Consider the following 24,626-nt stretch of genomic DNA (forward strand, 5'->3'; position numbering starts at 1 on the left):
ATTTAGAGTGACTCTGGGATTAGCTGCAGGTATGATATGCATGCTGATATTGTAAATGCCGAGTAAGTTGTTGTACCTGTGTTTGAAAGGCAGGTATGGGTCTTTGACGGGTCTTCATGAGGCTTGAATGGCACCCATGGACGCGGTTTCATGGTCTTCCGGAGCGTTGTAGGTGTGTAGAGATATGAGGTTGTCATGGTTGTCAACGACCGCTGCGTAGAGCTCTCTTCTCTGTGATTTCGGTTCAGAGAATACCGGATCCACTATCCTGCAAAATCAGATGTCATCGTGGTACCCAGTAGGCCAGTCACATTCGGCAAACTTAGAATGAGTGTGCAGTACCCTGTTAGTACTCCGAAGTATTAGATCGGCTCCCAACAGAGTGGGAAATACAAGTCCCTGAACGCATCAACTAGATTAGTGCCAAAGACCTCAACGTCAACCACCTCTCGGTAAGCATATTTGCTCGTAATTCTTGAGTCGAAGTTCACCGGTACGTGTTCTGCCTAGTAGTAGCTTTTCTGGATTCCAGTTCTGCCCCCTTGAAGCGGCACTGATAGTGGGCCTTGATGCGGCAAACAGTGTGGATGTTGATATTAGTACAAACATTGCGAAGATGTTTGGGAGAACCCGTTGTAGTGTGAGTGGTGCTTGACCCAGCCCGAACGAGGCTTCTGGACTCTGGAGCCCGACCAAAACCAGACACAAACATCACATGATGTCATAAGTGACGTCAATGTACATCCCGCAAAACTGAAACCCGCACCAAAATTATGGAACAGCCGAACCATCCGTTTCAAAGGATCATTACACCAAAAAGACTTCAAACAAGAAGGTATTTAAGATATATCATCACAGCACACCTACTCACTCAACTCTCCACAGCATGTCCAGTCAAACCAACACATCCACTGAGCACTTAATCATGGGCTGCTTATTTGCCCCAACCAAACCAAACGGTTTCTTAGAAGTAACCATCAAAGACGGACATAACGGCACATTTACCCTTACAAGACCTAACCAGTTTTTCAAGGATATTGCGGACATCAAACAGTACCAAATTACCATAGGCGATGAGCAAGTCGATGAACCTCACGTCATCCACGTCATGTATGACAGAAAATTACATGGAACGTCACTATGCCCGTACTTGGTTTTCAAAGGCACGCAAGAAGGACAAGCATTGGCCCTTGAACGCAAAGACTATATGACAGTAACCGCTGCTATAGACAAGTGAGTAATAGAATTTGTCTTCTCGTTCTCTGCTAATGAACCAAATGGTATAGAATGATGCAGAACGTACCGACCTACAAAGAACAAGTAAAGGAAAAAGAGTAAGCGAGAATATATGCAACATGTCGTCATTGAGATAGCGCATACGACGGACACTTTACCGTTATAGAATCGAAGACAGTTTCCTCTGTGACCCGCATATGCAACTAGTGCATTTCATGATTGTCAACATCAGTAAGACATCCAGTTCCTTGTTTGACGCTTGACTCCCTTTGCTCAATGCTCATGGTCATTTGCACACAGCATTGTCGAGGGTGAAGAGACATTATTATATTTCCTGAGTTGCTACTATAAACACTACGAGTCGTCTGGTGACGGCAAATGTTCCTGGTGAATCAACCTGGCTATCTTCTTTGACTTCCGCTCTCGCTAATATAAACCCACAAGCCGTCACTTACCAGACAACTTCTGCACTATAATAATCCGGTACTCGCACAGAAGCCGATTTATGCAGGAGTTGCGTATCGGAAAATGCACAGAGATCTTGCAGCGTATCCAAAGTTGCTTGTGAGCAGATGTATACGTTGCAGAAGAGCCCAGAGTGTGACTCGTGAGAAACTTAGACACACTCAGTACTCAAATTACCAGCGATAAGTGGGCGTTTAGATTGGAGTTGAGGAAGTTGGGCACTGTTTCATTTAGACCGTATTTTAAGGTGCTTCACATGCGTTATCGCTTCACAGCTTGATTGCTGGTGCTTCGCACAGATGTTTGCAACTAGAGCCTCGGGGATGATCTTTGTACATCTGATGGAACTACTTCGATGGCGGCGAGAAAGTTTGACAGAAGGCTGCGTTCCCCCTCCATTTCATATGTTTTCTCCACCCTGTTTCGAATTCGATATCGTCCCATCTTGCAGCATCCTGCCAGTAGATGTCGTATTCTGAAATCTGCCAGAGCTTTCCGCGCTCGTATTCTCTCGACTCGTTCCTCCCTTCCTCGTCCTCTTCCTGGGCAGTCGTCGCGATATCAACCTCCGATGGACATGTCTTCGAGTTCGACCCGCTACAAAATCGCCGCGTGCATTCGATGTAGGTCCGAAGAAGCACGTGAGGAGATGGGTGCTTGGTGCAGGCTGTGGTGAGCAAGTAGAGTGTCGTGTAGCATAGCTAAGCTGTGTCTACTTTTCGCGTCGTCTGGGCCACTCGTGTCAGGCCCCCTGCCAATTTTCTACGCTGTGTCGTTAATAGTATTATGCATAGAATTTCGGTTAGTTAATCACCTCGCTAACGCACCTGTTACATTGAACGCCCGACATTTCATCGCACGTCCTGGTTACAACAAAAAAATTGCTGGCGTGTATGGCCGGTTAATGCAGTTGCACATGGGTCCCTGTAAGAAACCATCCCGATTTTAAAAATGTGGTAGTTGGAGTTTGGAGGGTGGTTTCAGCCAATTGAAGTACCGGCAGAATGACTCCACCGTATTGAATTCTCCAATGACAGTCAGACCAGCTTCATAGTCTTCTGTCTCAGGTGGAGCGGAAAGGAAGGTGTGCCGCCCTCTTCAGTAGCTGCCTTTTGATGAGCGAAGGGTGCTTTGTATTTCGTGTCATAGTAGATAGTCCTGCACATATAATTAGACGATAGCGCAGTAGACAAATAATAAAAATATTTAACAAGGAAACTGTAACGGATGCTCCGGTGCTTGTATGGTAGCTCCTGGCCTGAGGGGGCTACACGAGGTATTCGTTAGTGGTCGAGATGAAGATCAGCGGAAGCCAGACTTACAGAGAAATAATAGACATCGTTGGCTTCTGTCAGGATTATTTTCTCGCTGTTCTGCATATGGCTTGCGTTGGTGCTAGCAATTTCGGAGTAGATGAGAGTCGCTCACATTGATATGGACGGAGGTCGCAGCGCTGATGACCTTCCCACTCTCGACCTGGGCTTTGGAGAAAGCAAGCCTATACAATATATAAGCGCGCCCATAAAGCCCTTCATGTCAAGCCTTCAAATCTGCAGATGAGGCGAGAAGTCGCACCTTCGTTGCTTATGCAAGGGGAAAGAGACGCTGCGTCGACCATCCTGACATCGGTAGCGCTGAATCAAAACATTGCAGAAGCAAAGACCACTCAGGCATTATCGGCTCTTACACAACCAATACATTCTCAAAGAAGTGCACAAAAACCCATCAAGCTGGAACCCGGTCAATCACGAAACAGACTTTGGTTTATGTTCGAGCACAGGAATCGCTGTAATATCACGTAGGATAATGTACACGTATGTAAAAAGAGGCTCAATACCTGATCATCCGATAATGTACCTGTTGTGTGGATTCCTTTAGAATGTCGAGTGCTGCGATGCCATCCATAGGCAGAGCTCTGCCTTCAGTAGACGGGGCACGTTCGTCACCGTTTTGCTTGAACAGCAACCTCTGTAGCGTCGCCGATAAGTATTGGAAGGATTCATTGCATGAAACTTCATACCCCGTCGCGTCGCGTCCTCCAGCAACTGAGTATCGACGTGTTCTGCAAGGAGCTGCACATACCTCACAACGGAACCACGGATAAAGCAGTTTTTCACCATCATCTAGAAATAGAAATGAATATGGAAACCGGATAGAAAGCGACCATTAAGCACCATGTGCGGGTGTCTCGACTCGTCTAGTACATTGATCAAGTCTAAACGGATATTGAGAAATCTGGGTAAAGAATGGGAGTGCATCATTAATGACATTGGATCTATGCTGAGATTGGAACTACGATACTGACTGGTTTACCGACTTCAAGACTCCCGTAATTGAGAGACGTGATAAATCTTTTTGTTGCCAAGTCGCAAGTCTACGCAGACTTCAAGCTTCAGGTCCCAGGCCCAGGTCTACATCTGGGTATCACTTGAAGATGCTCTGACCGAGTTTCAAAACTGTGTGGTGAAGTTGACGCGGTCGTGACTTGTGATGCGCCTGTTGATGAGGCATATGTGACGCGGCACTGTGAGAAATCCTCCTAGAGGGTAGAGGATCGTGTTGGAACAATTGCAAACACTATGTGCTGTGCATCTTCCTATAATAGTAATGGCTACTTTTAACAAACATTCGACAACGTCCCGCGCTCGCTCTGCGATATGATGAATCAATCACTGATGCATATGTTATTTGATTCCTCTGGTCTTCGGTTTTCTTTTGTTTTCTTCAACTGTTATTCTTATTGTGGACGGTCGTTCTCGAGACGTGTAGCTATAATCAGGCACGAGTTTCCACATATAGCGTCATTTGTCAATTCTGTTGTTTCTGCGTACAAACCACATCAATATACATATATGTCTCCACCGTGACTCAGTACTCAGTACTCAGTCCCGTCCTCCCAAGTTCACGAGCTCACCCACTCGTTTATCCCATATCGCGATTCGTAACACCCGTTCCATGCCCCCATTGTCGACCCCGCCACGCGCCAATGTATCAGCTCACGCGCCTACAGGACAGCAATCTACCCCAAACAGCCGTGGGGGGTCTGCTATCAGTAATCACATTGGCTTGCTCGGTGTCAAGTGAGAGCACCTTTCAAGTTACATCTGAGTGGCGCTAACATTCACTCAAGTGTCAACAATCTCCGCCCATGGATAGAGCGCGACATTGAGCAGGCTCAGACGTGCCCTGTAGATGACATGCTACAGTTATTCCTACAGCACGTATCTCGCAGGCCCGAGGCTAAACAACCCGATCTCCTGCAGAAGTGTCTCAAGGAGGTTGCGCGCGTTCTCAACAAGATGCCAGCTGCAGATAGGTTTCATCCTTCTCGCATCAAGGAAGCCCTCGACAGCTTGTGAGTGCTCTTTTGCTGATTGAGGTGCCATCATGCTCATAGAAATCGCCAGCGCGTCGGAGCGAGTTGAAACTACATCCTACGGGCCTTTTGTTCAAGCTTCAAACATCGCATTTACATGCCTTGCAGGACTCCAAGTCAAGGGAATGCTTGATACGCCCTCCAACCTTGACATCATTTTTCAAGTGAACGATCATCCTATCCACCAAGATCACCAGGACCGCACATCGAAACGGAAGCCCGACGTTGTTATTCTTCCTTACGCATGCGCATTCGCTGGCTTGCCCGAGGAGAATCGCGATATGGGCGCCGATGATTACAAGCTCATCAGTGCAGCCACAAAGCCGAAAAAGCAACTCTTTTGGAAAGATGTGCTAGCTTGTATCGAGTTCAAGAGACCGACGAAAAAGCTTTCACAGTGTCCCCTTTCTTATGAAGTGACCCCGTATAAGCCTACCCATCCAGAATATCGGCGCGTGGAACCTTCTGAGACCAACACGCCTGCGATTGCAGCGGTAGACTCTGTCCAGACCCCAGCAACCCTGCCAGTACCCGACGCTGAACGACGTAAGTGGTGCATTTACGACCCGGATGTCAAACTAAACCAGCTCAGCTGTACGACGTTCGCCTCGTCTTGCTGTAAGCTCTCAAAATCCATCCAACGACTCCAGCAAGCGCAAGGCCGCCGAAACTTTGGAATCCGCCAGCAAGCGCGCCAAGACTGACGACGACACGGAACCCGACCCGGAACCCAAGCTAGATGTGACTGTCCAAACAGGGTTATACGCTGCCGAAATGTTTGCTGCCAATGTTGCTGTCAAACATCTTGTCAATCTCGTCGTTGTCGGTGTGTTATTTGGTCTCTTCATATCGATTATGCTCTTATCATCGTCTTTATAGATGAGATGGTCTGGGTCTGGCATTATGATCGACAGGGGACTATTCAGTGCTCCGGTATCAACTTCATCCAAGACCTCCCACGATTCATGGTGTTGTTATATGCGTTCCAACGATTCAGCCTTGTCCATTGGGGTCGAAACACGGACTTCAAGCACGATGAGAAGAATGATTCTCACAAACTCATGATTGATGGCGTAGATCTCGAGCTTCATACGAGTCACAAAGACAGAGTGGCGCACTACGGACTCAAGGGACGCGCCACTAATGTGTTTCCTGTCACTAGCGCAAAACTCTCCAAGGACAACCCAGAGATTGCGAAAGATGGCATGGTGGCTAAAGTCTTTTGGGCGGAGGAGCAACGCGCTAGCGAGCCAGACATTTTAAAGAAGGTCTACGAGATTGCGGAAGAGCAAGATGCCGTGAAGGGCCATGTTCCTCACCTACTATGGCACCACAAATTCAAGGATCCTACGTCCAAAATCAGAGAAGCGCTCGGTGTTTCAGAACCAGCGAAGGGTAGTCGTGTGCTCTACATCCTTGTATTCCGCAAGCTCAAGCCCATTACGGAGCTCAAAGGCACAGAGTTCTTCGACGCGTGGCGGCAATGCATCATGTGTATGTGGCTCATTGTATCTGCCTCTCTCCATTGGTTGAAATGTTGTGCTTTGTAGGCCATTATGCTCTCTGGCAAGCAGGAGTCTACCACCGAGATGTCAGCCCTGGTAACATGATGTGGTACCGGAACGGAACCGTCTTGATGGGCGTCTTAAACGATTACGATCTATCCTCGTTGGCGACTGCGCTGGGTCCTCAGGGCAACGAGCGCACGGGGACAATACCGTTCATGGCACTTGATCTTCTCAGCAAAAAGGGCCAACGAGGCGAAGTCAAACATTTGTATCGTCATGATCTCGAGTCGTTCATGTGGGTTCTCGTCTGGGTCTCTTTGCGTTACAAGGATGGGCGACTATTATCACGGAAATCTCGCCCTTTCGATGAATGGGCAACCGTAGATGCCGAGACTTGTGGTGAGAAGAAGTCATTCTTTCAGACCAACTTTTTGCAGTACGAATCCTTCACCGTGGACCAACGTATGTGGGAGTTGGTGATGGATTGTTTACAGTTGCTTAAAGCAGACGCCTATCGTCGAGAAACCATTGGATACAAGATGCGACGACAGGCAGGAGTCGATAGGCTGATCATGGCGGAGGAATTTGAATTAGATGACCTCGAATTTCTCGACTTATTTACCCACACGGAGGCCTGGGTTCAGCTCAGCAACAGCGTACAGTGATATTCTCCTCGCTCCAATTACGTATGTAATATCACATATTCAGCATTAACGTCATCATTACAAGCTGGACCCTCAATCGCTAATTGGCGTCCGACAACATCACTCATAGACCAAGACAGGAAGAGATGTGGCGATGGTCCCTAAATTTGACGTTCCCATATCCTACGAGCAGCAAGTCGACCTTGTTCAACAACAGTAAGGAGGTAATCGTAATTTTCCGCAGTCGTAACGAACGTAGAAGATTAAGTATGATAGGTATCGCAAAATGTACGACGAAAGCAACGATATAGCTGAAATAAGCAAGGAAAAACATCGCATCTATAGAATAGCTCTACCCCAGCGCTTGGAAGAGAACATGTCCTATAGCGCCTGGTTTCTAAATCTCAGCCCTCATTCGTTCTTGAAACCACGGCGTAGGCATGCTCGTCGCGTCCTCAGAGCCAGAAGTAACAGTCGTCCTCGTCGCCTCCGTATCATCGCTCGTTGCAGTCGTGCCACCCACACTCCGGATCATTGGAACGAGCAGAGAATGAGGGCATAGGACCAATCGATGTGCGGCTGCCTGGCTCCGCGAACAGGTCCTTGTATTCCTCAGTAGTGTGTGGCATGTACCGCGAGGGATCTGCGTGTCCAAACGTGCTCACAGATGGCGGGATAGGACCAAACGATCGACTAAAGTTCAGCAACGCAAAGGACACGGTCGCTATGCGTGAGTGGGCGGAATTTGCAGAAGGACGAGAGGAATTGGACCCTGAGAGATTGAAAACACGGGCGGAGGATGCAAGCGCTGAGCCTGAAGATGAACGTGCGGAGTAGGGGCTTAGGTGCGAATGCATAGAGTGCAAAGACCTTCGCTCTGAGACCAAGGGATTCCCTTGATGGATGACTTGGGGCTAGATCAGCGAAATTCGTTAGTCCAAGATTCTCAACGGCGGTCTTCAAACTTACGGTTCCAAACATGGTTCTCTGTTCACTTGGGTCTGATCCTGCACTAATACCAAGGAAGCCACCGGCTAAGCTCTTCCAGTCATCACCTGCTCGTGGCGGCTCGGCATCAAGAACATCGATTGTGATATCAACGCCATTTGATGAGCCCGTGATCACGGACAACGAGTTTCTCCATGCATGGCGACTGAAAAACGGGACAAGACCTGGCGGCAAAGGTCTCCCATTTGTCGAAGCAGGTGAGAAAGGTGCTGGTGCATCCAAAACATCGAGTGAGGGCAGCCTTTGCATTTCACGGACGTAAGGGCACAAATGGAATACCCGGATGATGCCTGAAGGACTAACCTTGGACTTCGAGAGGCATCCAATGCCATGGTAGACGCGACTGTCGAGTAGGTGTACTTCAGTAAGAAACAGGTCGAATCTCCAAACTATGTTTGAGGAATATACGCTTCGACCACTCAATGTTATCGGTCAGGACGTCAATCTGGGTTTGCCGGCTGGTAGGGATAGAGTTGAAGTAATGAAGAAGCGTGCGGACTACAAGGCAGACGTTGATCAAGTATAGCAGTTCAAGAACAGAGGGCACTCACCAATCATACAGTGGGGAGTTTTTCATTGACGTGTCGAAAGTACAACGCGATCTTGGGCTAAGTTAAGTCGATTCAAACGACGTAAGGACATATCCGACGTTAGTATTCAATCGTCACGTGATCGAGAAAACGTGGCACTTTTTCCTTGAGTGGTGACGTCACTCAAGGAAAAAGTGCCACGTTTTCTCGATCACGTGACCACACCAGTTCATTTCGTTCTACCCCTCTCTACGTCGCTCAATCCTGGCGCTGAACCAATCGATCTGATCCCAGCTGTGACTCCCTGCTGTGACTTGAAATTCTGAACCTGGTAATCCTGAACAAATAGGTAGTAACTGGACACTTGAAACCTGTGTGTTTGGATTTTCTGTTATTGTCCCTGTACGACCCCTGAGTGCTGAGTGATCATCTTTCAGGAGATATCTAACGATGTCCAACCAAACTCAAGGAGCTGAAGGTGAAAGAGTTGCTGAAGTTGAGGGTGCGTGTTGTTTCCTACCTTTCAAGAATCAAGTACTAATCTCACTTTCCCCATATGCAGAAATAATCAAATTCCCTGACTTGCACATTCTGTCCGACGACGAACTACTAACACTGATGTATGGCACCTCCCGCAACTCATTGTCCCTTGACCCACCCTGGAATTCCAACATCGCATTGAAGTGGCCTCTGGAGTTACTGTTATCATCCCAACACAAACCTACCAACAACACTGTCCTACCTCCTGAGGCCGCAAAACCACCTGACTCATGGTGTTATCCACAAGCCCCCCCTTATGTGCTAAACTCACTTCCTGATGATCGGTTTCGTCGCCAGTATCGGTATGCTGCCACCTACCATCCTCGTGATGCACCGCACCTCCGGGATCGATACTGTAAAATCACCACACCGCCTAATGTATCCCAGCCCCAATTTGTCAATGGCAAGGCTATGCTAAAGTCAATTCCTGGCATGGTGAAAATGGAAATGGGCATTCCCTACGTCTACGAGGTCTGTGGGGACCCTGGAAAGATCGTTACTGTGGGTTGTGCCCATACCCTGGAATCTCTCCGGACCTATCCAAAATATGCTGTTATACACCAGCTTGTGGATGAACTGCAATTGCTGACGTGGGGGGATGCAGGTCCAGCCTCCAGCACTCCTGCAGTCTACAAGTTGCCAGAGTTCAAGCGCAATGACCGATCCTCACGACCGTTGGCAGGCTCGTATGAAGGTTCTTACAACCTTGCTAGTACTGTCATAAAGGGCCAGGGCCAGGGCACACTAGCACCTGCTGTGCAGACCGATACACGAGAAGCCCGTAGTCAAATCGGCAACATTCTGAAGATACTTCACAATCTATACAATCTCATTCTACCCCTGAGTGTCTCTGCCGATGAATGGGATATACTGGAATATGTTATGGCAGAGAACAATGTATTCACTTTTGGAGGAGGAGGGGTAGGCCCTGTAGGCTGCCAGCTAAATATCTCTTCCATGGATTCTGGAGGAGCTCTTGAAGAAGCCATTGGCGGTGCTCAGGGATCCTGGCACGTAGATGCTGGTGATGATCCCATGACTCATACTCTAGTGACCATGTTATTGCGGCTTCCACCAGGTTTGTATTCATACTATTTTATATGTTTATCTAACCAGTTATCCTGTACTAGGCAGTGACCCAGGTGCATTTTGCCTGGGTCGCCCTGGCCTTTATGTTCGAGAACTAAACACCCTGGTTGTCTTTCTCATATTCAAGGGAAACGATATTCATTCTGGATGTGCCCCCTGTCTTGATCCTAGTATCTCAAGAGACCAACTCTACTGTGGGTTTGAGATCTGGGAACAGGAGTTCAGTTCTCAACTCCAGAAACCATGGGACCTCACTAGCGCTGAGAACCGTGCAGTATATGTGTCATATATTCCTCGAGCAGCCTTCCGACGCACATCCCGTTGCAGCGTATACAGTAGCAAGGATGTTGTTTATGGCAATGCCTGTGATCCAGTTGTTGGAGAATCGGAGAGGACGCAACCCCAGAATTATATTGACAATGGCAAAACTATCCTAGGAGACAGTTATGATGAACGGATATCTAGGGAGAGCATGATGCAGGCCTGGAATATGAATGTCAAGGCAAGAATCTCTCCCTCCCCATTTTACAACTGTGTATCTGCCCAAACGTTTCCCTCCAACCATCCTCAGACATTTCCAATGCCTCTTCATCGCCTACACGATCAAGAATACTTGAAGCTGAAGAGGGCAAAATACCACTATATGCGGAAGATTGTCGATGAAGAGTATTGCATCACTCTGAGCAAGCCGGACCTCCAGCGATTTCGAGTCCATGCATTCAAGGATCCTATGGTTCCTCCTCAGCGGGGCCGGATTGCTGTACCTGCCCGTAAGAGCATCGCTGCAATTAGCTCCCAGAATCACCCCGCATCGCCGGGTCCTTCATCTTCAAAGCGCAAGAAGCCTCCTCTGTCTCTACCTAGTAAACAGAATGGTTCAATTATGGCCCAGAAGTCTCAGCAACCCATCCGGAAAAAGAGGAGATTGCACCAAAGACTGTCTGAATCTGGGTCTGAGTCCGACTCGGAGTCTCTGAGTGATGACGAATCCGAGGAAGCTTTTCAGGAGAACTTTGAAGTTCAGGACATCGTTGACTCAATTTTTGTTGAGGTAAATCGTCTAGGTGCTATGAACTCACTTTTGAAGCTAACTAAAAAACAGGATGGTTTAATATTATATCGCGTAAGATGGAAAGGGTTCGGACCTGAGGATGACTGCCACTATGAAGAAAAAGAATTACAGTAAGTTACCAGTCTCCCATCTGAGGCAAGTAGCGATTGACCTCTATTGCAGAGATTGCTCGGATATTCTTGCTGCCTACAAAGAGAATCTCACAAAAGAGCGTCACTCTAGTGAGAAGAGAAATTTCATTCCGCTGGACTCTGGATCAGCAGCGCTGCAAACTCTGACTCATATGATTGATGCCAGTCACCTGGAAACTGCAGCTGAAAGCACACAGTCTGCTAACTTCACACTCGCTCAGACTGCCAAAACATTTGGTCCAGCCTCTACTCAAGACGCTGTTAATGCACTATCTCACAATGCCCGCCTTAATGATCGGGTTGCAGGCCTTAGACTGGACGTTTGGAGTGACGAGACAGCCAAGATGACTATCGATCATGCTCACAAAGCAGCTGCAAGCATTTCAGCATTGCTCAGGGAAACGGACCAGCATGAGTTGTTGTTGAGGGCCTTGCTCTGGGAGACCGGCCGGCTGTACCTGACGGTATACAACTGGTATATGGAGACTGGCCCTGCAATTGCAGATAAACTCATCAACTGCCTCCGGTCAAACCATGGAGAAAGTAGCTTGAAAAGCATGAGCCCTCAATACTCCCCCTTGGTTCTTCGCATCTATGAATACCTGCAGGCTTTATGCAAAGCAAAGAATCAGGGTCAATCAAGACGCACACCGTCTGACTTAGTTTCAGATGACCAACTGGAAGAGCTTCGCACCTTGAATCCCCAAATCCACGGCTTCTATGTTAAGGATGGGACGACAGGCCTGCTTCAGCTTCCCAAAATTTTGCCCTGCCATGTGGACGCAGCCAAGATCCCCAAGGTAGCAAAGCAGTGCTTCGTTGACTTTATCTTCGATGCACTCATCCTGGAGCACATCTTGGAATCTGACAAGTATTTCAATAACGGGAGAATACATGCCAATAAGCCCGAGCAAATCCGGGGCAGATTCTTAATTCGAGGTGACTTCTATTCAAAGGGCAGCAAAATCGATTTGACTGATACAGATTTTTCCAAGGCGGCTTTTTATCTGCCATAGTAAAGAGATTCGATTGGGATGATAGCATTCTGACCTCTTTGGAATGGAAGTCTCTTCTGCAAGCCCCTCGCCGCATTTTCCGCACAAATTTGACTGATGTTGATTTTGGCTCCATCATCCACCGGGATCCCGTTGCTGCCTTTGCATCCCTGGACATCTGGCTAAGTGGCTGTGTCCATTCTGTTACAATCAACGCTGCTCATGTCTTAGGAGATGCAGTATGGGAATTTGTGAAGAAAGCTGGAGACCGATCGGGGCGCTTTTCCCGTCATAATCCATTCCTGCATATTCTATCACAGAGTTCTCCCCCAGTGACCTTCCTACCCCGGCGGTTGGATAAAACTGCCCTGTCCTCTCAGGTCCTTCTTCCCCCCTCTCAAACTTCTCCATACAGCATTCCAGCGCTGCTGATCCGCGAAGCTCTTAACAAAAAGAGGAACCATGTGCCTGGCTCCTCCTGCATTGACCGAATCATGCGTGGCTTGCGGCCTAGTCAAGGACAGAAGTCCATCCAGAGCACTACCAATCTGGATCATGTCAATATTCTTCGCATGGATAGCGACTATTCACGCATGTTGGCCCAAACCTTTCCGCCATCCCACGTCACCACCTCTGTGGGAATATCCAATCTTTTGGCCTATATGGCTTGCGGGCACGGCTACCTTACTGGCCAATTTGTTCAAGATCACGAACTGAAGTTTTCATCTTTGGATGATTGCATAGCTCTATATGAGAGAGCCAGCTACAACGCCAATAACAGCGAGGGACCATTTTTCAACTCCCGAATATGGGGCCAGCCCTCAGCACACTTTGGTGTGCGATCAACCCGGAGCTCAGGAGGGCCCTACCCCACAACTAAGGAGAAGTTCACACCGATATTCTCCCAAAAAATACAGAACAACTGGATCCAATTTCTGGGCCCCGTGGCCTACAAAGACCCGCGGACAATGACAGAACTCCGGCTTCCTTGGGTCTGCGCCAGAGACTGGATTCTTCAACAAAAACTCCGTTGCTTTTCTTCCGGCCTAACACCCTTCCAATTCTGCAATAATCTTGTAGCTTTAGGAATATGTGATCCTCCCACACCGGCGGAGATGGGCACTTGGATTGCGGGAAATAGGATGTTAGGCGCCTTCCAGGGACTCAAGATACTTGGTTTCAATATTGATCCCAGGGGTCCCAGTTTTGGGCAGACCGCCTTCCAGTGCTTTCATTCCCATCTGGAACAGCGTCTTCACCCCTCTGACAAACTTGACCTGGCGTTTTCCACAATATTCTCTGAACACCTTCTTTGCAAGATAGCTCGCTTTTCTGGCATGTTCAAGAAGTCAGAGGGGACCTCCCTACTCTCCCTCGCTGAGAATGAGTCATGCGAAGGATGGAGATCGGGAGAAAACATCAATGACAAGTCTGGTCAGCTATTTCCTATTCCCTTTGCGCAGGATAGGGAAGTTATAGACCAGCTGGTCGCCTCGGCAGAGGACTGAAGGTAAGCGCCCCTATTTTGAATGTCAAGCTTCTCTGATGTGATTAGAAGTTCATTTTTACGATCGTCGGTGCTAATTTTTGTACCATAGTTTTGTTGTACATATCTCAAATGTTGACTGCGCGGCATTGGACGCTGCTTAAATATTAGTTGACTTGGAATCGCTGACATTGCATTAATGGTCCACATCATCCGTGCCGGTAGAACAATGACCTGTCCTCGGAGAACACGATCGTCGGCGACACTTTCCAAAGCAGCTTGGAACGCTGCCATGACGGCCTGAAGATCACCCATCTTGAAAGATGCTGACCAAATCAGCGATTCCCGCTCGACATCTTCAGGAAGTAGACCCAGAGCATTCTCGAAAGATGCTAATGATCCTTCATAGTCCTGCAATCCAAGATGGAGCCGTGCAATGTTAGTGTGCGACGACAAATTAAACTATGGGATCCTCCTTCTCCTCGTATGATGCTTCTAGAAGAGTAATTGCATGACCTACGTACTCTACACCCTGTTCAAGTTTTTCGGGGAATTCGCAAATAAGAAGATATGGAGGTCGCAGGCATCAGCCGGGCAGCGTTTGGAATGGCACCCGAGGAAGAAGAAGGGAGTTAAAAGGCGATCTGTAGTGGGTGCACGAACTGTATTTGAATCGTTTATGGTAACAAGAACGCGCAAGTCAAATTGCAGGTCTGCCATAGGCTTGAACCACGTGTCAGTTGCTTATGCACATATGAGGCGGCGGGGTATATTTACCACGTCTGCTGTCATGCTGACTGCGTGCTCGAGTAATGTACGAACGTCCACTTCGTAATGCTTGGCCATCCAAGTCATGGTATAACCCGGATCAAGAGTTTGCGCCTTCGTAAATGCTTGGGTGGCCAAGTTAACGTCGTTATGGTATAAGTATAGGAGACCGATCTTAGCCGCGTTCTAGATAGGTTGAGTTGAGATTGTAACAGGGGCGTGTATCCCACCAACCTTGGTATCCCCTTGATATACGCATGTTGCTCCGAGCGGTTTCGGAAGAGCCTGCTGTGATGTGGTAATTGTAGGCAGCGACAGCAGCTTTGAGCGTGTTCAGTCTGGCGACTCGGTCGTCCGGAGAGAGTTGTGAACCGGTCAGCCGAGCGCTACTTTAGTCTCGGATGATTTCGCAGACCACAGTCATGGCTGCGCGGACATTGTTTTCATCCGGGAAGGCAGTGATTACAGATAACTCAAACAGCATCAGCAGCGATTTTCCAGGCAACTCCACGATATCCCAGGCTTTCCCGGATGGCGACTGACACGACGTTGACACGGGAGATAAAAGACAGCTCAGATAAAAGGACACCGGCTTTAGCGGGGCGAACATCCAGTATAGACTGGAAAGAGGTAAGAGCTTCTGCAAGCCTTCCCGCTTGCCGTTGGACTTTTGCTATGAAGTATGTACACATCCAGTCGTCCGGTTCAAGCTCGTGAGCTCGACTTAGTGCCCTAAGGACAGCAACATGGCGGTTGGCTTTACTGTAGGCTTCACCAAGTCTTAGCCATGAGAGCTGGTCATCGACATCCGCTCGGAGTGCCGCTTGAAAAAACATTCCGAATAGTTCCTCCTTATCTGTGCCAAATAAAGTTAGGTTGGAAATAAATGTCATAAGTACATCCTTTACCAGCTCCACGACACTAAGAGCCTTCCATGCCCACGCGTTTACCTGAAGATCCTTTCCCGAAGCTGTGCCATCCCCTTCCCCCATACCCGCACCATCCCGCCTTCACCATCTATAGTACGTCGAGCCACCACCTCAACCAGATCCCATTCACGCTCGTCAGCGAAGCCTTCCGCCGGACGCCTCGCAGCCTCTGATTCACGGGCATCAAGTTCAAATGTTTCCTGGAAACACTTCGAAGCTCGAGTAGAGTCAGGTGGTGACGCGTGTTCCGAGTAATATATACCTAACGAAGTGTATGCCGCCGCATACTCGCCATTGTGTTCGAGCGATGTGAAGTATTTGAAAGCTTCCTCACGAGACTCCTGTAATAGGGATAAGTAATATAAGGCAAAAGGCGTGGGACGTTATACCTCCCAGATCCCAGTAACATCTCCCAATCCGCCGTAGGCATCGAGCTTCATCGATGTCACAATCCTAGGGTCGCTATCCACCTCAAAGGTCAGTTCTTCTGTTGATTCTTCGTCACCATAAGCAGCCTTGTTGTATCCTGTCAACGTCAGCGCTAATGTACTTGTCTGGGGCATCTGGGATGAGATGTTCGTATTTGCGGTAGATAGTGTACACGGCGAATACGGCGTTCTCGTGGACGTAGGAATGACGGCGCTCGGGACAGCTGCGGCAGGTGGCGATGAGGAGTTCGAGGAGTTCTGCATCTATTTTTTGAAGGAAACACAAGGCAGCGCCACGGATATATTCGTTGGGGTATTGCTGCAAGGATAGGAAGGACAGAATAACGTCAGGAGTGCGGGAACTAGTCTTACCAGGTCATTTCAGATGGCATTGCTAGGCAAGGTGAGTATATGTGCGGTAGGATGATAATAGATACACGTACATGACAAGAATCATCTCCTGCTTGAGCCTTCCGTTCTCATCATACTTTAGATACACCTCCATACTTGATCGCAATATTTGTTTGATGTCCCATCTGCAAACTTGAATCATTGTCATCTGGAACTGTGGTTAAAACGCGTACCAATGCAGATAACCAGATCTCTCCCTGATCCCTCCCTGATCTCTGGTCCCTTGGACATTTACACGACACATCAGAGTCATTCATAATCCTGAGTGGGCTTGCTTGGAGCACCTTCGTTCCACTGAACAGGACTGCGTTCCTGTGGGCGCTGCCGACGTCAAGTCTGTCTCTGCTATTGGGAAGCTGGATGGATTCCTTGAGTAGCGGCGTATATTCTCCCAACAACATAGCTTCATTAAAGATGCATGTGCCTTGGACAAGAAGAATATTAGCAGGAATCATTTAAAGCTGCTATCATGCTGCGATGATACGTCAGTGAGATAATATTACCAGCGGATAAACGACACTAACCAACAGAAACAAGGTCTCCGGGGAGAAGCTTGTCAGAATGGATGGTAATTCATTGTGAATGCCGGTAGCATTGAATGGGATACGGAGCGATAACCATTGTACGGAATTCTGTCAGAGTTTTCAAACGTTACAAGTGAAGTTAGCTTCGCAGTTGTTGATAGGAAGGAAAAAAACGCGCCTGCAAGACAACAGTACACTCGAACGTGACGAGCATGAATAGCGCAAATAAGCTGTAGGTAGTACCCATACTTCCAGGCACCAGAGTGCGACACGAAATATTTGGAAAACGAAGGGACCCGTCGCATGTTCGGCGAAAAGATCTGAGAAAGAGGGGATCGGAATGTTGAATTCATTTTTTTCCATATAGTGACTTCAAGGGTAGAATTGCGTCCAGATTAAGCCCAGTGGACTGTAAGAAGGTAGATAATGGTGGGCGCTGGGTGCATGGGTACGGGAGGCGAGGAAACACGACGGGATTCTTGCCGGCTACAACGTAAGTATCTCGTTGGTAGTTGAACGCGTAGGACATTGGCTCTGATGGAACGTCCTTGAGCAATGGGACAATCTCGCCTTGACCACGATGGACGTAAGGAACCAAGCGTATCAGTCTGCATCCTCGATAGACCACGATTTTAGAAGGATGTTATCTAAATCTACAAACATAACTGCACACCTTTTGCGTTGTTATTCATGCTATCGCGCCAGCACTCCATCGAGTGACCAGAAAACTTAAAGCATGACCTGCGCCCAGAGATACACAAGCTAGGAAAGTCCACTCCTCGCTTTTCAACCAGTCATCATACTTGATATAATATGCATACGCGAGAAGCGGATATAGCGAGAGGAATGGAATGGTGTACAAATGCGTGTAGCATGGAAGGGCGACATGTAAGCTGGCTTTAGCAATCTCATTAGACTGCACGGCTACAGAGGCCCTGCAGTTCAGCATGTTAGCATGAATTCAGAAACCGAATTTAATACTTGCATGTTCAGCCGGCTACCCAGATACTGTGAGTCTTCTGTCTAGGTCTGCATTACTGTTTTGAGGGAAGTGAGAGTGGATGTTCTGCGATGGATTAGCAGCATTCAATTTAAATAAGGAAGAGACTTACAGTATTTCAGCAAGAATTTGTTTGTAGATAGGCATTCGTATAGTGGTGTGAAGGAGTGCGTTGTCTATGGCTGGGTTTGGAGGTGGTGGGACTGCAGAGTAGTAACGACTGTTTTAGTGGATAGGTTCAATTGATATTTTGTAAGATTTAAAGAGTAAAAGTGCGTGCGTACCAGGTAGAAGGAACAGCTACCAAGGTGACACAAAAGAGAACTTGAGGCATGAGAGCACAAAGAGCGAAATGTGTGCAGTTGCTAGGCTAAATCTTTCGAGGAGGGTGCTTGTGCCATTACGATGAATCCTACTTGTAATTGATCATATAGATAGGGTTGTTGAGCTTCGGTTACACAACGCACATGCGGTTTAAATGTTGAGAGAACTAAGTCAATAGATAGTACAGTACACTAGGGTACGGACAGGGCCGACAGGCATCTAATAACGTTAGCTACATGGGCGCTTTGCCATATCTGCCGTATCTTCATATTTACCTACATCTCTCCAGATGGTGCGTTGTAGTGACCTCGATTCCAACTAGCACACACTGCTAAACCGCTGGAAAGTTCATTAAACCAGTGGGCGTTAGATTTCAGGTAATGTTCTTCAGATCACCACGTATCATTAAACTAAGGTCATACATGTTAGGGAAATTATGAATGTATCATTCAAAGCATCGCGATATCGATTACAAAGGAGCGTGGGGCTACGCTGAGAGTTGGACCAGAGCTGGAAATTCTGTCAGTACTCGGAGTCTCGTGCACTGTGATAGCGGGTATATTAAGATCCTGGATATGGCTGCTACGACCATTTCCTTGAAGGTACAAACACACGCATATAAACATATAACCTAGCACAGGGGACACCATCCTTCATTAATATTAATCATTCCTGGGAGGTACCGGCCAAGATCTTGGCCAGCGACGATACCATGGGAATTATCTGTGATATTGCTGCGAAGTGTCTAATTGCTGTACATACTCGAATGTTGCAGCATATTGATATACTGTTTGCTGCAAGTTTGCTGCCAATCCATTGTCATTTCTTGGAGTCGGGGACTGGCGCTTTCCAGCGCCGCTACGATTGGTCACTGATGTTGAACTGAGATGAACACCATTGGGTATTCGGACATACGCTGAGGGAGTACAAGCAGCGCCGGACGTAGGTCTGAGAAGGTGGTCTAGATCTTGCAATCTACGGCGCGATGGATTCTGAACATACACGTGGTGTTTGTACACATATGGAAAGTCGGCAGCTTCGTCATGGCAAATATTGGGTCCCCTTGCCGAGTCCGCCGAGACGCCCTCAAAACAGTCACATGTCGGAATTCGGAAGACCTGCCCACTGCTGCGAGTCTGCGTCATCTACTGCGTTGAACTCTACACACAGACCAACTGTTCCCACTTGAACCTCACGCGCACGTGTGACACGGTTCTCAAAGCGCAGATAATCTATGCGTGTCTCTAACCTATATATATCGCGTTACGACCAACCTTACAATCATCATTTAATTTAACTGACTTCTCATCGGAAATATTGGATCCGTCGGCGAGTCACACTAAACATTCGGATACGTTTACAGGATACCGCCCGAATTATTCGAGTATCTAATTTGCAAATATAATATCAAAGCATACGAATCAAGCCTTGACACTGTTTTGCAGCCCCTACAGTCTGGACAGTGGCTGTATTCCCAACCCACTTAGTATTGATCGAGATGGTTAGGCGTAGAGACGAGGAACGTGCAGTCATCCACACTTACACAGACAAGTGGAGCATTAGATTCATTTGTCACCGAATTAGGAGGGGACATCGTTTATGACAAGGGGTGCGGTGAGTCGTCGTCCTATGTACCCCTCCCATGCGCGTCCACTCTTGCTCATTTCCGTAGACTCAATCAGGTCCGTTTCCTCAAGACGGCCAAATGTAAATACAGAAATGGATACCTTGTTGTCAAGATATTCATCAAACAAGACCCTGGAGTCAGTCTCAGGACCTACCAAAGAAAGCTGAAGAGTATGTAGTTTCAAGGCATGATGTGCAACCTGCTGAATTCGAGCAGCGGACAGGGAAGCTCTACTGGACATCCCAAATATCTACACCTATCAAACATTCCTTGGGACAGAGAAAGCGGTATATCTCGTTCGTCAATGGGCTGCAAGTAATTTGTATGATCGTATAAGGTGCGACCCGAGACGCATGTCTTGGATGAAATGCTCATTTAAGCAGTACTCGGCCATTTCTCTCTCATCGAGAAAAAGTGGATCACTTACCAGCTTCTCACCGCACTCTCTCAAGCACACCTGTAGAAAACGCCGCATGGAGACATCAAATCAACAAACATCTTGGTTACGTCGTCAAATTAGATCTATGTGACCGACTTTGCTGGATCTTTGAAACCTACGTGACTCCCTCTAGATGATCCTTTGGATTTCTCGTTCTTCGTACTTCGTCGGAAACATCACTCGATTTCAGCACTACTGAACTCCGTGCAAAATTGGAATTGGCACGCATCGTTTCGCCCAATTTAACATACTCTGACGCGAGATCGACGCATATAATGATGTATACTGTTCACAAAGATGAGAATAACAACTTTGAGAAGACATGATATACTCACAATCAGTGGATACTTGGCCGCCTTGCTTTCAACAAAAGCCTAGGGAAACAGTCCTCAAGACGAGTCAGTGGACTTTTTTTTGGCATGAACTGCAGCAGTATCGCTAGGGGGAACAGCCTGCAGTATTCTGCCAAAGATAATAATGTAAGCAAAGGGACTGAGCAAATGAAACTAAGCGCACTCGTCAATAGCAACGATGACGGCGACATAATCAGAACGCGTCAAATTATCAGCACGCCCTCCTTCTGCGATTTTAAGGACGAGATATGGACAGCCCTGGGTACCATTACGATGAAGATTGCGGTTATAGAACACTGAAAACTCCGTGACACGCTGAGAATCATCCTCACTGCTTGATACAAACACCGTGTGCTTGCCAACATCGGCATGACTGCCAAAATACCTTTCTATAAATGCGATGTCAAAACCTCCTCCGGCAACATCTCTAACAAGGACTTCAACGTAGCCTGAGTGACGGCCCCAAGAGCAAAGGCATGCGGTGATTGATCTGTCAAGAGACATGGCAAATTTGAGTTGAATGGGGGCAGATAATAATGAATTGGGAGAATATGGTGAAATCGGGCATGTATATAGAATGGAATGTAATGCAGGTAAGGGTGCTTGAAAAATGGGGTGTATTGAATGATAGAATTCGAGTAGGGCGTCTAAAGGATAGGCCTGCGCAACATCGATGACGCGCAACGTGTACACCCGCTCCACAAAACGTACACAATGAAAAGATGACGCCATATGCCAAGGAACACATGCGCCGATAGCCTAGCCCAATGTGATCGATGACAAGGCCCCTCGGAGTTATGTAAGGGTATCATCGTATAAGGAAACCCTACACAAGCGACTCAATTAAGTAATGTACATACGTGCAACGTCACATTTGAAAAGTAGCCGCAGCATTGAGCTCAGGATGTCAATGCGCGCGAGGCTGTGCGAGGACGTAGGTCGCATTGGAGGGGGGGGTGCGAAGGGTGGTGCCTGTGAGAAAACCTCGCCCGCGGCCTTGCCTCCTTCGGTCACTATCTCAAGCTAGGGACATCAGATAGAACGTGGAAGTTGGGACGTGCGGCAGAAGATAATGCGTGCGTTGGTGATAGACGGCAGGGGGTCGTGCTTTGGGCGTGAAAATTGTGTAGAGAGCTTGGGAATCGGGAGCCTGATCGTCCGGGTGCGGAGAACCGAGGCAGAGCGGCATCCACGCTGGATTAGGACGCAAGGGTTAGGCGCGAAGAGAACGTGAATCTAGGGACACAACGTTAGACGCTGAGCGGAGCTCTGCAGTTGAAATATGAACTGACGTTCCAGATTATCCAGAGGCGCTGGGAGCAGCTGTGGCTCGGGGGTTACAGAAGCCGTCCGCTTGGCTTGTATGCTCAACCGCCCCCTCGGCAGCAGTTCGCCGATCCCTTGTAGTAATGTTACCCAAAGCGGTATACCGGCATCTGCCGAATTTCAAACTCCTCGCTTCGCCTGCCAAATCATCAGACTGGTTACGACTCCGAGTCTAGGACCAGGCATCGGATGCAAGTTTTATTCATTTACGTCTCTTCTTCATCTCATTTTCGATGCATTACAGGAGGACGGCCTGAAGGAACACGTGACAGATAATGTGAGTTCCCATTCTTTACTCGTCTAATTACCTGTTGATCCTCAATATTTATGCCAAGGCTCAACAGCCTGATTGCGAGGCAGGTTTCTAATCTTGACTCCTACCACGTAATCTGACCATGCGTGATGCAGATCCTCACCATCAGCACGACAGCCCGCGACGCATGCACAACCGGGGACTTGCCTCCTGCTGATAGACTATTAACACAAGCTATTGGCATCGATAGCAATGACTACACCTCTTATGCGAATCGCTCGTTTGTCAAGGCACGAAATTCAGACTGGGACCACGTACTTGAGGACGTGCTCAAAGTGAGATACACCATTTTGTTGCGACCCTTTTAACACTGACTAAATTATATGGTGATACAGAGCACCAGTATTCAGCCATCCTTGATGGGCTGTATATCCAAGGGCATAGCCCACTGTGGAAAAAAACAGTTCCAGGACGCGATGAAAGCATTTGACCTTGCGTTCATGTACGTGGAGGCAGATTTGAATAAAACTCGTCTTCTACTCTTGATCGAGGTACGTCAACTGTGTCTCATGTACTCGCTACTCACACAGCAACTGTCAGGTCATCGCTTCTTTTAATGCAAATAAACATGACGAGGCGATTATGCGCGTCCAAGAGCTAGCTACCACTCGTCCCAATCCAAATTTTCTTGTGTGTGGTATCGTGAAAGTGAGTGCTCCTGACACACTCAACTCCAGATTCATGCTTCGATGCTGATTTTGCGAACCTCGCACTCTAGGCTTATTTACACGTCCAACTGGGAATGAATGCATTAGATGACGCACGTCACAACGAAGCGGTTGGCCACTTCACTGCTGCCGTCAACGCTATCGGTTTCTCGTCTATGTCGGCCATCCACTCTAGATACGATGTCTTCGCGGTGGTAGGTTGATTGAAACGCAACCGGAAATCTTGTCACCTCACTGTGCTTTTTCTAGTTATTCGGGTGGGGTCTTCGGTCTTTTTGGCGAACTGCACACCGGAATTGGTGCAATGCGCTCCTTCGGGTAGGTAAACTTCCAGAAGCCATCAAAGCATACCGATACATGATGGACAGGGCTGATGAGGCTACGAAAGCATGCCTTGATTGGTCCACTGGCAAGTCTTCGTGATATCAACCACGTATAATTCTCAACCTCATTTTACTCAGCTTTCAAGCAAGATTGCAGCAAGCTTTATGCTGCCGCTGGAGTGGCTGACCTCGCTGGGAGTGGAGATGCTGCTCTCGCTGCAGGTAATTATGACAGGGTCATCGAGCTTTACTCCGCGGCAATCAACCTCAATTTAGCAACCGATACAATCTTTGCGAACCGCAGTACAGCGCGGTCGGGAAAAATACTATGGAACGACGCATTCCTCGACGCAGAAAAGGTGTGATGACAGCAACTATTTCGTCCTCGACGCTCATTTTGGTGATACGCAGGTCATCGAACTCGACCCCTCATCTTACTTTGGATATCAGTTGAAGCATGCGGTACTTCATGACGCACACCGATATGATGAAGCCATCGAGGCCTTCAAAATCATGATCTCCAAGTTGGAAAATACTTTCGACACGCAAACCCAAAGTACGCCTCAAATAGCACATCCTTCAAACATTGTTGACTTCTTGTCCAGATTTGGGCCAAAAGCATGTTGGGCCATCCGAAGCAGAACGTGCTATTGAAGAGAGCATGACCGCTCAGCTCAACGATGCCCCGTATCTTCTAATCAACACATCCACTGGGCGCTTATGCAATAGAGAGACGCAGATCGATACCTTCAAAGCGAGCACGGAGTACAAGGAGCTGTTATCATCCACAATGAAGGATACAGATCTCCTAATGCAGCGCATCCAAGACGTGGTGGCGGCGTACTTCCGTTATGTCATGCTATCGATGAATCATCGAAGATGCATGTGCGAACTTGAACTTCGAAGATTCAGCTGAGTACGAATAATCATTTGATATTGCCCAACTTCTTAATACCCTGCTTGCAAAGTCTCTTGCTATCGATAAGCATTATGAACTCAATCGAGAATTCAGCGGTCCGAGAACGCTCTCAATGGCCGAGTCACCCCAATTTACATAAAGCTTCCTTCTGTATTGGGTGAGCAAGCGCCGCCCTATACTAGTCTTAGATATCA

The 24,626-nt window shown here is 47.9% G+C and overlaps 11 protein-coding genes across 11 annotated transcripts; 4 read left to right on the forward strand and 7 right to left on the reverse strand.

Annotated features, from left to right (window-relative positions):
- Nucleotides 1-136: 136 nt before the first annotated feature.
- HD556DRAFT_1308722 (uncharacterized protein) lies at nt 137-1,627 on the forward strand (the record flags this gene model as incomplete). Its single annotated transcript, XM_041300183.1, has 8 exons — nt 137-168; nt 249-345; nt 417-452; nt 533-640; nt 661-835; nt 969-1,233; nt 1,287-1,334; nt 1,537-1,627. The coding sequence occupies 8 exons, from the start codon at nt 137-139 to the stop codon at nt 1,625-1,627; spliced, it is 852 nt and encodes a 283-aa protein (XP_041159743.1).
- A 2,089-nt stretch (nt 1,628-3,716) lies between these two features.
- Nucleotides 3,717-4,041, reverse strand: HD556DRAFT_1216315 (small nuclear ribonucleoprotein LSM2; the record flags this gene model as incomplete). The annotated part of the gene is made up of 3 exons (XM_041296693.1): nt 3,717-3,824; nt 3,876-3,936; nt 4,007-4,041. Coding segments are annotated over 3 exons (204 nt in total), but the record flags the coding sequence as incomplete, so codon positions are not given.
- A 615-nt stretch (nt 4,042-4,656) lies between these two features.
- Nucleotides 4,657-7,250, forward strand: HD556DRAFT_1443716 (uncharacterized protein; the record flags this gene model as incomplete). The annotated part of the gene is made up of 6 exons (XM_041306658.1): nt 4,657-4,781; nt 4,832-5,056; nt 5,109-5,623; nt 5,670-5,903; nt 5,957-6,571; nt 6,628-7,250. 6 exons carry the CDS (start codon nt 4,657-4,659, stop codon nt 7,248-7,250), a joined length of 2,337 nt encoding a protein of 778 aa, XP_041159745.1.
- Nucleotides 7,251-7,723: 473 nt separating this feature from the next.
- HD556DRAFT_1479394 (uncharacterized protein) lies at nt 7,724-8,569 on the reverse strand (the record flags this gene model as incomplete). Its single annotated transcript, XM_041308585.1, has 3 exons — nt 7,724-8,143; nt 8,199-8,478; nt 8,541-8,569. 3 exons carry the CDS (start codon nt 8,567-8,569, stop codon nt 7,724-7,726), a joined length of 729 nt encoding a protein of 242 aa, XP_041159746.1.
- A 4,687-nt stretch (nt 8,570-13,256) lies between these two features.
- On the forward strand, nt 13,257-14,102 carry HD556DRAFT_1238057 (uncharacterized protein; the record flags this gene model as incomplete). Its single annotated transcript, XM_041297947.1, has 1 exon — nt 13,257-14,102. The coding sequence occupies one exon, from the start codon at nt 13,257-13,259 to the stop codon at nt 14,100-14,102; it is 846 nt and encodes a 281-aa protein (XP_041159747.1).
- A 145-nt stretch (nt 14,103-14,247) lies between these two features.
- Nucleotides 14,248-16,469, reverse strand: HD556DRAFT_1479395 (uncharacterized protein; the record flags this gene model as incomplete). Its single annotated transcript, XM_041308586.1, has 8 exons — nt 14,248-14,265; nt 14,315-14,491; nt 14,612-14,803; nt 14,858-15,034; nt 15,083-15,169; nt 15,328-15,798; nt 15,849-16,118; nt 16,167-16,469. The coding sequence occupies 8 exons, from the start codon at nt 16,467-16,469 to the stop codon at nt 14,248-14,250; spliced, it is 1,695 nt and encodes a 564-aa protein (XP_041159748.1).
- Nucleotides 16,470-16,885: 416 nt separating this feature from the next.
- Nucleotides 16,886-17,068, reverse strand: HD556DRAFT_1209613 (uncharacterized protein; the record flags this gene model as incomplete). Its single annotated transcript, XM_041296540.1, has 1 exon — nt 16,886-17,068. A coding segment is annotated over one exon (183 nt), but the record flags the coding sequence as incomplete, so codon positions are not given.
- Nucleotides 17,069-17,388: 320 nt separating this feature from the next.
- Nucleotides 17,389-18,089, reverse strand: HD556DRAFT_1479397 (uncharacterized protein; the record flags this gene model as incomplete). Its single annotated transcript, XM_041308587.1, has 2 exons — nt 17,389-17,755; nt 17,849-18,089. The coding sequence occupies 2 exons, from the start codon at nt 18,087-18,089 to the stop codon at nt 17,490-17,492; spliced, it is 507 nt and encodes a 168-aa protein (XP_041159750.1). The 3' UTR covers nt 17,389-17,489.
- A 74-nt stretch (nt 18,090-18,163) lies between these two features.
- On the reverse strand, nt 18,164-18,474 carry HD556DRAFT_1443720 (uncharacterized protein; the record flags this gene model as incomplete). The annotated part of the gene is made up of 3 exons (XM_041306659.1): nt 18,164-18,206; nt 18,253-18,360; nt 18,425-18,474. 3 exons carry the CDS (start codon nt 18,472-18,474, stop codon nt 18,164-18,166), a joined length of 201 nt encoding a protein of 66 aa, XP_041159751.1.
- A 1,570-nt stretch (nt 18,475-20,044) lies between these two features.
- On the reverse strand, nt 20,045-21,387 carry HD556DRAFT_1308727 (uncharacterized protein; the record flags this gene model as incomplete). Its single annotated transcript, XM_041300184.1, has 7 exons — nt 20,045-20,191; nt 20,246-20,341; nt 20,519-20,548; nt 20,694-20,815; nt 20,866-20,890; nt 20,956-20,992; nt 21,047-21,387. 7 exons carry the CDS (start codon nt 21,385-21,387, stop codon nt 20,045-20,047), a joined length of 798 nt encoding a protein of 265 aa, XP_041159752.1.
- Nucleotides 21,388-22,611: 1,224 nt separating this feature from the next.
- On the forward strand, nt 22,612-24,429 carry HD556DRAFT_1443722 (uncharacterized protein; the record flags this gene model as incomplete). Its single annotated transcript, XM_041306660.1, has 8 exons — nt 22,612-22,797; nt 22,858-23,013; nt 23,063-23,170; nt 23,241-23,384; nt 23,440-23,609; nt 23,671-23,872; nt 23,925-24,069; nt 24,119-24,429. The coding sequence occupies 8 exons, from the start codon at nt 22,612-22,614 to the stop codon at nt 24,427-24,429; spliced, it is 1,422 nt and encodes a 473-aa protein (XP_041159753.1).
- Between the last annotated feature and the right edge of the window lie 197 nt (nt 24,430-24,626).

This window comes from Suillus plorans (genome assembly GCF_016647745.1).
Source record: "Suillus plorans strain S12 chromosome Unknown HD556scaffold_31, whole genome shotgun sequence".
Classification (NCBI taxonomy): Eukaryota; Fungi; Basidiomycota; class Agaricomycetes; order Boletales; family Suillaceae; genus Suillus; species Suillus plorans.